This window comes from Callospermophilus lateralis, chromosome 2 (genome assembly GCF_048772815.1).
Source record: "Callospermophilus lateralis isolate mCalLat2 chromosome 2, mCalLat2.hap1, whole genome shotgun sequence".
NCBI lineage: Eukaryota > Metazoa > Chordata > Mammalia > Rodentia > Sciuridae > Callospermophilus > Callospermophilus lateralis.
The window spans coordinates 117,358,557-117,370,826 of record NC_135306.1 but is presented as its reverse complement, the minus strand read 5'-3'; the positions used below and the strand labels follow the sequence as shown (position 1 = coordinate 117,370,826).

At 32.5% G+C, this 12,270-nt stretch overlaps 1 protein-coding gene across 2 annotated transcripts in view; it reads right to left on the bottom strand.

Moving 5' to 3' along the window:
• Rdx (radixin) overlaps positions 1-12,270 on the bottom strand; it is an 80,900-nt gene that overhangs the window by 48,509 nt on the left and 20,121 nt on the right. For both annotated transcript variants that reach the window (XM_076846438.2, XM_076846439.2), the window contains exons 3-5: positions 7,894-7,977; positions 5,070-5,165; positions 4,249-4,523 (exon numbers count right to left, since the gene is read on the bottom strand). In XM_076846438.2, coding sequence (XP_076702553.1) covers positions 4,249-4,523; positions 5,070-5,165; positions 7,894-7,977 — 455 coding nt within the window. The remainder of the gene's footprint in view (positions 1-4,248; positions 4,524-5,069; positions 5,166-7,893; positions 7,978-12,270) is intronic.

Sequence of the window (12,270 nt, the reverse complement as noted above, 5' to 3'; positions counted from 1 at the left end):
CACTCGAGCCCAGGAGTTAGTTGGAGACTAGCCTGGACAGTATAGCAAGAACCCATCTCAAAGAAAGAAAAAGAAAAAAGAGAGAACTGGGGGTTGGAATAATTATTAAAACCAGAAGAACATGCTACAGCTTGCCCTCACCAAAACTCTTACTGAGTTTTCAACCATGTTGATTGGTGGTGGGTTAAGAGGGATTTACGTCTTTCTCCAGAGACTGTATAAGTTCTCAAAGAACACGTTGTTATAAACCATCTAGCCCCTTTGGCCCCTCCTCTCTTAATTGTTTGTGGTACTGGGGATTGGTGCATGCTAGGCAAGTACTCTGCCACTGAGTTACATCCTAGGACACTGGACCCTTCTCTTTTCTGCAGAAGCCCACTTCCCTTTCACTGCCATGAGGTCTATAACAGAGGTCACCCTGATGTGATAGCCTGATCTTGGGAACCTTCAGAACTGGGGCCAAAGTAACACTCTTTTCTTTACAAATTACACAATCTCCAGTATTTCAATATAACAAAAGCAAACAAAGACTTACAAATATTTCATATACATAGAGACTTAAAAATGTTATATTCCTGATTCTCCTGATGAATATGCATCATTCTTTTTTCTAAGATTATTTCTATAATATTAAAAGGCAGAACATAGTAACCAAATTTTAAAGGTGCTGTACTTGGTGGTACATTATAAAGCATATATCAATAATTATACATTAGCCAAAAATAAACACCAATGCCTATAGTCAAAGGAAATTAACAAATGTGGACAAAGTAGTTTTGTCTTTATAATTAGTAGCTATGAAAATGAGCTTCAGTACTTTGAGGAAATGGTACAAAACAAATTTTAAGTCAATAATAATAATATACTGTTTTGCATTTACAAAAAGTAAAAACCTCTTTCGGAGCTCTAAAAGAAAGATCTCGATCTATTTTCTAACATTGGGGATATGTGTGATACCAAAATTAAAAACAGATATTCATTTTTCTTTTTAGTTATACATGACAGAGTATATTTTGACATATTCATACACTCATGGAGTACATTTTATTTCTAATTAGGATGGCAATCTTGTGGTTGTATGTGATATAAAGACTCACTGTGGTGTATTTATATACATATGAAATTTAAGTAACATTCATTCCACTGTCTTTCCCATTTCCTGTCTCGCCTCCCTTATTTCATTCCTCTTTGGCTAATCTACAGAATTTCTATTCTTCCTCTGCCCCCATTATTGTGTGTTAGCATTCACATATCAGAGAAAACATTCAACCTTTGGTTTTGGGGGATTGGCTAATTTCACTTAGCATAAGAGTCTCCAGATCCATTCATTTTCTGGCAAATGTCATAAAGTAATTCTTTTTATAGCTTACATTCTATTGTACATATATACCACATTTTCTTTATCCATTCATCTGTTTGTTTCATAACTTAGCTATTATGAGCTGAGCTGCTATAAACACTGATGGGGCTACATCACTGTAGTATGCTTTTTTTTTTTTTTTTTTTTTTTTAAAGTCCCTTGGGTATATACCAAGGAGTGGGATAACTGGCCAAATGGTGGTTCCATTCCAAGTTTTCTGAGAAATTTCCATACTGCTTTCCAGAGTGGTTGCACCAATTTGCAGACCTACCAGCAATGTATGAGAGTATGTTTATCCCCACATCCCTGCCAACATTTATTGTTACTTGTATTCTTGATTATTGACATTCTGACTTGAGATGTGATCTCAGTGTAGTTTTAATATTTCTCTTAATTGCTAGAGATGTTGAACATAATTTCATATATTTGTTGACCATTCATTATTTCTTCTGTGAAGTGTCTGTTCAGTTCCTTTGCCCATTTATTAATTGGATTATTTGGTTTTCTTAAATGTTTTTTGAGCTCTTTATATATCCCAGAGTAATGCTGAGGTACAGGTGGCAAAGATTTTTTTCCCATTCTGTATGTAGGCTCTCTCTTTGTGCTCTTATTTCCTTTGCTGTAAAGAAGTTTTTTAACTTGATACCATCCCATTTATTGATTCTGTATTTTACTTCTTGCATTTTAGGAGTACTGTTGAGGAAGTCAGTTCCTAAGCCAACATGATAGAATGCTAGGCCTATATTTTCTTCTAATGGGTAGAGGTTTTATGGTCTAATATCTAGATCTTTGATCCACTAGTTTTGTGCAGGGTAAGAGATAGGGAATAAATTTCATTGTTACATAGAGACTTCCAGTTTTCCCAGCACCATTTGTTGAAAAGGCTATCTTTTCCCCAATGTATGTTTATGGTACATTTGCCTAGTATGAGATAACTTTATTTATGTGAGTTTGTCTCTGTGTCTTCTATTTTGTTCCATTGGTCCTCATTTCTGTTTTGGTGCCAATACCATGCTGTTTTTATTACTATAGCTCTGTAGTATAATTTAAGGTCTGGTATTGTGATGCCTCCAGCTTCACTTTTCTTGCTAAGCATTGCTTTGGCTATTCTGAGTTTCTTTTCCAAATGAATTTCATGACTGCTTTTTCTATTTCTATGAAGAATGGCATTGGAATTTTAAATAGGAATTGCATTAAGTCTATTCAGTACTTTTGGGATAGTTTTCTTAATTTCTGTTTCAGCTGATTCATCACCGGTGTATAGGAACACAATTGATTTATGGGTATTAATTTTATATCCTGCTACTTTGCTGAATTAATTTATGAGTTCTAAAAGTTTTCTGGTGAAGTTTTTTGGGTCTTCTAAATATAGGATTATGTTGACAGCAAATAGGCATAGCTCTTCTTTTCCTATTTGTATCCCTTTAATTTCTTCTTTTGCCTAAATGCTCTGGCTAGAGTTTCAAGGACTGTGTTGAATAAAAGTTGTGAAGGAGGGCATCCCTGTCTCTAGTTTCTAGCGGGAATGCTTTCAATTTTTCTCCATTTAGAATAATATTGGCCTTGGGTTTAGCATATGTAGCTTTTACAGTATTGAGGAATGTTCCTACTATCCCTCCTTTTCTAGTGTTTTGAACATGAATTAATGCTGTATTTTGTCAAATGCTTTTTCTGCATCTATTGAGATAATTATGTGATTCTTGTCTTTATATCTACTGATATGGTAAATTATGTTTATTGATTTCCATATGTTGAACCAAACTTGCAAACCTGGAATGAAATCAATTGATCATGGTGTACTTTTTAATGTATTTCTGTATGAAATTTGCCAGTATTTTATTAAGAATTTTTGCATGTGTGTTCATCAGGGATGTTGGCATGAAGCTTTCTTTCCTTGATGTGTCTTTGTCTGATTTTAAAATCAGGGTGATACTAGCTTCATCGAATGAGTTTGGAAGGAGAACTGTGATATTTAAATATAACATTTAATACTATGTTTTCTAGATTTCATAAATAATCTTACCAGATAACAGTATAACACTTTATAATTAAAACTGTACAATTCATGAACTATATTCATAAACTGGAGTTGGACAGAACAGCATTATTTATCTTCATTTTACCAATTTAGATACTGAGACTCAAGATATGTTAGATTATGCATCTACTGTCACATAACTAGCAAAAGGTATGATCAGTTCTCAAAACCTGTCAAAACCTAATGATTTCTTCCTAAGCCATATTTAAAAATTACTATTAAAAAGACAAGACTAGGGTTGTGGCACAGTGGTAGAGCACTTGCCTCATTATGTGTAACGCACTGGGTTCAATTCTCAGAATCACATATAAATAAATGAATAAAATAAAGGTCCATCAACAATTAAAATATATATGTCTATTATATCTAATATATTTATTAATATATATAAGATATATATAATATTATATATTCTAAAAAGTATCATTTTTTAAAAAAAGATAATAGCATTATATTGTAGAGAAATAGAGCACCAACCTATGAATCTGAAAGCCTAGTTGAAAAAGCCTTTTTAAAAAGTTGGAGGAAACATAGTGTGCCACTTATCATTCTCAAAAGCATTCTCAAAAACATCTATATGCTTGTTTTAAGGACATTTACTAATCAGCAACAGTTTATATCCTTCCCTTAAGCCTAAATTAACATATTACTTTACTGCTCATCCTATAGAAATGATGGCAGAAGAGGTATAAGCAATTATAGAGCACATAAATCTACAGAGAGTCTGAGTCAGAACTTTTAAAAGTATATTCTCTGATCCAGCTGGCAACTTAAAAATCTCAATTATTTTAATTTAAATTTCTGGAATATAATTTTCAAAGAATATAACAGAAAGGCTTGTTTCACTTACCGTTGGGGTAGGAGTCTATCATTAGCCAGGTAGCCCGGTTTATGAACCTCTTTATTATAATCTCCATACTTGGCTTGGACAGCATAGGAGGCCAAAAGAACTGCAGTTTCTGGTGGGCAATATATCTCATCATTTAATATGGCTTCTTTAACTTGCAAGAAGAAAAGTCTCTGGGTTATTTCTTGAATTAATTCCTCAGAAACATCTTCAGGAAAGAATTTAGCTCTAAACTTGAACTGTAAAGGATTCTCTTTTTTAACATCTTGCTGTGTCACCTAGAACAGTAATTCAAGTATAATCAATAAAAATCTCAAATTCCAACACAACTGAGTCCAGTCACATCAAATTCTTTTTGGAAAAAAGAGGAAGTGAAATAAAAGCTTCCAAACCTTCAAGTAATACTATGTAAGATTTTAAATGTGTAAACAAATAAATGTGAGAAAAGCAATGCTATGCTCAGTTATGAAGGCTGCTTGTAACTCACAGATCTGATTTAATAACTAAATTGAAAACTTCTTTTCATATTCTGGAGACACTTATCCTGCAGATATTCCAATCAAGGTCCAAATACTTAGTTATACAATATGTAATATCTGCCGTATAATAATAATTCGCAGATACTTGTTTTCAACTAGGAAGTGAGCGTATCTTTTTACTCAAATGAAGTTGATGGTGCTTAATTTAAAAATATGACATTTTGCAATGATGAACAGAGATAACTATAAAAGGAACTCAGAATCAAACACTTAAATTTACCAGCAAATTCACAAAAATTTCAAATTAACTTAATTACTAGCTTAATTTTATCATGCACATTTTACCTTTTTATTTAGTTTAAGCCACGTAGAATAACCTTTGCTGTCTACATACTGCAGCCCAAAAAACCAGACCTCACGCAAACCAACTGTTTTCACCACCTAAAAAATAAAAGAAAATTCATTCACATGGCAACTAGATGACACTAGAAACTAAACTTTAATAGAACAAAACTAGAGAGGTACAGATATATTCCTTTGCCATAAAAAAAAAAGGCATTTCCTAAGGAAAAATTGAACATATTCACAGAACATGTCTGAAAACTTACATTTGGATTTTCTTTTCTTTTTTTATTTTTAAGCGAGAGAGAGAGAATTTTTTAATATTTATTTTTTAGTTTTCGGTGGACACAACATCTTTATTTTATTTTTATGTGGTGCTGAGGATCGAACCCAGCATCCTGCACATGCCAGGCGAGCGCGCTACTGCTTGATCCACATCCCCAGCCCTAAATTTGGATTGTCTATATACTCAATTTTGTACTATCACTTCAGTCTTCATACTTGATTCACCTGTTTGTATGGAAACTATTTTTTTGTATGTAACATTTTGTTTGTTTTAAAAGAGTAAAAATGGCGATTTAAAATCAAATCTTTTGTTTGCCCTTCTTTCCCCTTCTAACTTTCTTTTGAGGGAGGCATTTTGGATTCCTCATATACCTTAACTTATGAAGCTTGATTCCTGTTTCAGAAAAAAAGGTGGCAGAGGAAAAATGAGAGGCAAGAGGAGTTCCAGGTCTCACTAAGGAAAAGATTCTCTTTTTTAACTTTGTTGCATCCCTGAAGGCTGGCCACTCATCATATTCTAGGGAGGGGTTATAATTTCAATACTGAAATTGTTTTTCCTTACCTGAACTATAATTCACCTTAAAAACAATTCTGGAGGGGGAAGAGGCAGTATTGTTCAGGGAGTGTGTATGTGTGACTCAGTGTGGCTGTTTTGTTTTGCAGTGGTTGTCTAAACTATTTTCACAGTATGTTTAATACTCGGTGTTTTAAAACACAGTAGTAGCCAGTAAAGTAGGATTCTGATTCTGGAACCTGGGATGTGTCCCATGCCAGTGGGTGAAGTTCTCACCTAGAGTGGCATCCACACACCTGCTCCATGGGCAGAAGCAGGTGCTAGAATCAAAAAAACTAACAGACCCACATCAAAAGTAACCCAACAAGGGTTTTCATTTCATACAGGATACAGTATTTTTATTTTAACACAGAGTCATACTTTTTTTTGAAGTTTTCAAAATTTGAAATTTGAATGATTTCAAATTATATCAAATATTTAAATTATATTAAATATTACAGTTTTAAAACTATAAGAAAATCTAAAATTTCTATTTTTTGTTTTTCATTTACCTGTTCTCTCATCTATTAAATTGTTTTATGTGGGTGGGGAAGTTTTCTCTTCTTAACATTTGTTTCTATAACCAAAAATAAATTATATATTAAAGAAATTTAAAAAAGAATGTTTAAAATAAAAACAATTCATTTGTGCTAAGAATATATTAAAGGTTATCATAACAAACACATTTTTGGAGCATATGGAATATAAAGATTCATACTAATGTTGCAAAAGCTAATAATGCCAAACAATGAAAAATTTAATGCAGATAAAAGGAGATCCCAAATAACTTTGGCAAGAGAGAAGCTATCCCAGCAAAGCCACAGAAAATGTTCAAGCTCAGGGTAGCAAGAATAGGAAAGGTATGGGCCAAAAGTAGCAGAGAAACATGAACCTAAATAGATGGCCTCAGCTTTTGCCTCCATGCTTTGTGAGATTCACAATGCTGGCTGGTTAAAAGGGGATGTGCCACAGTGGGCACAAGGCATAGTACTTTAACTAACTTTACACAACTAATATTCAAGACGATCGGGAAGAGTTTAGTTGTAATATTCCCTAGTATGCCCAATCTCACAAGAAGCTCTTTCCCTACTTCTTCTGGAGGTATGATCAGAAACTTTTGATCACATACCTAAAAATTTTAAAATGCTGGGGGCATAACTACAACAGGTATTTTTTTAATAAAATATACTATTATATTAATAAAGACTATATTTTTTAAAGAATTAGGAAAAGAAAAAATATAAACAAAAATTTTAATAAGATATTTCTGAGTATTCCTTGGGCACATGAATATTTTAATACCACAAGTAGAAGCTAAACAAGGAGGCTAGTAGAGGAAGAGTCAGCCTCCAGGAGCAAACGAAAGAACTGCATGCACTCAATATAAGTACCCCCAAGAAGCTAGCCTCAATCTTAATTAAAAATGGGATTTTGCTGCATGTTGACCCATGCAGCTATGCACTCTTGAAAGGACCCAGTCTGCTCCTGGTCTTACCTGAAGCTAGAAGAAAGGATTTTGAATGCTTTCACCATAAAGGAATGATAAATGTTTGAGGAGACAGAGAGTGTAACTGACTTAAACATTATACAATGTATATCTCACATTGTATATATACATAAAACTCAATTAGACATCACATTATATACATTTTTTAGGTTTTATGTATGTTTTAATATCTAAATTTTTTTAAAAAGTACTATCACACAAATGTAGTAATGAGAAAGAATAAAGAATATCTCTATAGCTGTTCAAATTATATGAATAGGTACTGAGAAAAATTCCTGGTGCTACACTGTTGAACTATCAATAATGGTACAGGAAAACACAGATGTATAAACTACTGGGATGGGGATGTGGCTCAGTGGTAGAGTGTTTGCCTCACATGCATGAAGGTCTGGGTTCAATTCTCAGCACCACACACATAAAAATAGTATGTAGTGACATCCATGTGGTATCAAAGTTGCATGCTTCATGTGATTAAATGATACCTGGTCAAAAAGCTGTTTGCCAGTTGTATTGGGTTGAATGGCAAATTCCAGCTCAGCATCCATTGTAGTTACTCTTACATTGATCTATAATAAAAACAGAAGAGAAAATCATTAGGAAAGACAATATACTTAATTACTTATTTAGTAGGCACAAGAAAAATTTTTTATCTGATTTATAATATTTCTTTTATTAAAATGATATAATTAGACTTAAGATTTCCTGTGATTCAAATCAATTTGGGGGGAAAAAAGAGCTTCTGAAGTCCTTATTTAAAAACATCTCCTTCAGTCTGACATAACTTTCCTATGTATATATATGAATATACCACAGTGAACCTCCATATCATGTTTATTCATGAGAATTAGAATAAGATATACTCCATGTTTGTATAAATATGTCAAAATTGACTCTACTAAAATAAAAAGTCACACAGCTCCTTTGCTTTAAACTAATGTGCTCTCCTAAGGTTAAGCAGTTCAGAGAGAGCAGGAGTCAAGGAAAAGGGGTCAACAAAATGCTACCAAGAAAAAATAAAAACATCTCAATACTTAACATGCATTGGGACAATAAGCCATGAATGTTCTATATTCTCATTGAGCCCCTGCAACAACACTGGAAGATATTATTTCACTTCTATGGAAACTCAAAAGGTTCCCATTACTTGCCCAGCACACATGGAGATGAAAAAGCAGAGTAGGTATTTAAACTGAGGTATAATTCCTAATTCTTTGTTATTCACTATGCCACATTTCTTTCAACATAAAAATCACATATTTAGTTTTGTTCATATGACAAACATTTTCTTGACTTTATAAAAGGCATTTTCTACAGCACTTTATGTATAGGACTCCATTCTTTTTTTAATTAATTATTTTTATTTATATATGACAGTGGAATGCATTACAATTCTTATTACGGGACTCCATTCTAAATACTATTTTTTTTTTGCATAAATACTGTTCTAATTGATCTCAAAACTTAACATTACTTACCACATTTTTACCCCAGAATATTATCTTCACCTGAAATTCCTCATGTGTTTCAAAACTCTCTTATAACTTTAATTCACAATATAAGAACTTTTGATCAGATTCATCATACCCCTTTGCATGTCTTAATCACTTTAACACCATATGTGGTGTGGCTTTTACCTGAATGCCTTCTCTAAACAAATCATATAAATTCATCCTTCTTAAAATAATCTTATTTGTATTTTTCTTTAAAATATCTTATTAAAAATATTGATATAAAAATACATGTGAAACATATGTAAACAAAGAAAAATGAAGTCCATAAATTTAACATCCAACTTAACTAGAAATGACAACTTGTTACATATATCACTGTATTTCTTTGCCAATTTACTTTTCCTCATCCCTACCCCCAACACATACAGGTAAATAATAATCTGAATTTTGTTTTTTTGTCATTCTCTTTCTTTTTTTTCCTTTTTGATTTTGGTACTGGGGATTAAGCCCAGGAGTATTCTACCACTGAGCTACACCCAAGCCCTTTTTATTTATTTTGAGACAGGGTGGCACTAAATTGCCCAGGTTGGTTTTGTTCGTATGACAAAACCTCGGCCTCCCAAGTCACTGGGATTATAGGTATGCACCACCACACCTGGCTGTCATTCTCATCTTTATAAACTAGTTATATCACTCACAGGTGTGTGTATGCATGTTTGTTTACACACAAACATATATTTAATCAATTAAAAAACTGATTTTTTTTCAGCTATACTATAATTGCAAGCACTTGCTAATGTAAGTCTTCTTTCTTAGTATGGACAATGGTTACATGGATATATTCACTTTAGAAAAGTTCAATTATAATAAACACGTTAATTGTACAAATTACTGGGATTCACTATGATGTAGTCTTTTGATTTTCAGATTCTACTTCAATTAAAACATTTTAAATTGTACACTATACTTTGATTTTTCAATTATATTTTTAAGATTGACATTTCTGTGAGTAGTTACAAGTCATTTTCACAGCTATACCATCTTCTACAAGTGATTAAACAATTTATGTACCCATTTTTCTATCAATGAACATTGTTTCCATTGTTATGAAGTCTTATACACTCTCCTAGTACATAAGCATCAGAATTCCTCTACACGTGTTTACACAGAAAGAGAACTCCCAAATGATAAAATATGCATACCTCTTATTTTAACCATGTAATGAGAAACAGTCTTACAATAGTGCCTAAGAATTCTTATTGATTTGCATTTTCACTAATAGTGGGTATCAGCAGATTTCTTTAATGATAACCTAGTTGATACAAAATGATATATCAATATGGTCTTAAAATGTGCATCCCTGATTCCTGATGAAGTTGAAAACCTGTTTGTATATGTGGCATACAGAATTCTAAAATGATCCCCATAATCCCTGTGCCCTAGTGTTTCACCCATGATTATATTGCACTACATGATAAAAAAGAATTTTGTAGATACTCTTAAGGTTCACAATCAGTTAACCTAAAGAGAGATTATCTGGCCAGGTGTGGGGCATATGCCTATAATCCCAGCTACTCAGGAGGCTGAGGCAGGAAGATCACAAATTCAAGCCAGTCTGGGCAACTTAGACTCTGTTTCAAAAATTTTTAATTAAAAGTGGGAGTGGATGTTGCTCAGTGGAAAAGCCCTTGCCTAGCCTATATGAGGTCCTGTGTTCAATCACTAGCACTGCAAAAAATGATAAAAGGTTATCTAGGTAAGCCTAAGCTAATTACTAACCACTCAGTCTCACCTTTGAAATGTCTGTTCACATTTATGTCTTATTTTCCTATTGTGTTTTGTTTCTTTCTCATGCTTATATAGGAGGTCTTTGTATATTAATCTTTTCTCAATTATTTGTGTCACAAAAAAATCTCCCTGTTTGTCATTCTGTATTCTTTATGGTGTCCTTCTTTTTAATAAACACATATTCTTGATTTTAATGTTTTAAATACAGACATCACTTTTTTGCCATAGTTAACAAATACTTCCTTGTCTAGAGTCACAAAGATATTCTTACTTTTCTTAATCTACATCTTAAAGGTTTTGGATTATATCTCTTTGATTTTTGCTTATGATGAAAGAGATCCAATTTCATTTTTAATCCCCATTGGATAATATTATGAAAATTTTTTAAATCTCAACATAATTTATTTACTCCCCAAAGACTGTCACAAACCAAGCATCTGTATAGGCATGGATCTTTGTTACACCAGTCAATTTAACTATTCTGCTAATATCATGCTGTTTTAATTACTATATCTTCAAATAAGTCTTGATATTTGGTAGGGCAAGTCTCCCCTCATTATTCTACAGAACTGTTCTGGCTATTCTTGGTTCTGTATTTTAGTTCCTGCCTCCAAATAAAATAGTAAATTTTCAAAACCCCACATTTATAATTTAGAACTACACTATATTCATCAGTCTTTCAGGGTAAGAACTGACATCTTTCCATATTACCTCTATCCACAACTATGGTTCTTGTGTGCAATGATTTAGGACATCTTCAATGTTTTTTAGTCTCTTTTTTGAAAGAGACTACTTATAGTTCTCCATAAAAATAATAATACTTTTATCCCCTGGACATTAAAGTTTTGTAGCAATTTTAAATATGGGTCCACAGTCCTTAATCCATAATTTTGATATCCTAAAAAGCATTCAAGACCGAAGTTTTAGTTTATTTTGGGCAAAAATTTGATATGAAGTAGTGTGAACTATCACTCATGATGAATTAATTTATTCCATTTCATATGGACATTCACACATCTCTCTATAGAAATGTTAATGATGCCATAGAACTAATAAAAGTTTCATGACATAATGTAATATACATTATAATACATAGTCACCCTTCTAAAATACTAAAAATTCCAAATTCTGAAACTCAGCTAGTTTCAAGGGTTTCAAAGGCAGGACTGTGAAATCTGATGAAATATCTCTTCAAACTGTTCTGTTTGGGATTTTAAGGAATAAACTGATTTTATACTGATCCTATTATTTTTGTCAATTGTTATAATGAGTCTATAAATCTTTGTGTTTCTATAAAGCAAGAATTAGCAAGCTTTTCTATAAAGAGCTAAACGGTAAATATTTTCACTTTGAGGATCATACAGTCTCTGTTGCAGTCACTCAACTCTGAACCTAGGGCAACAAAGCAACCATAGGTAATAAACAACTGAGCATACTGTGTTCTGTTCCAATAAAACTTTATTATGGATCCTGAAATCTAATTTCATATAGTTTTCAGGTGTTACAAAACAACCTTTTTTTTCAACCACTGAAAATGTAAAAAAAAATCATCCTTAGCTCATAGGCAGTAAAGAACAGGTTAGTAAATTTTAGTAATCCTAAAATTTTCAAATAGCATTT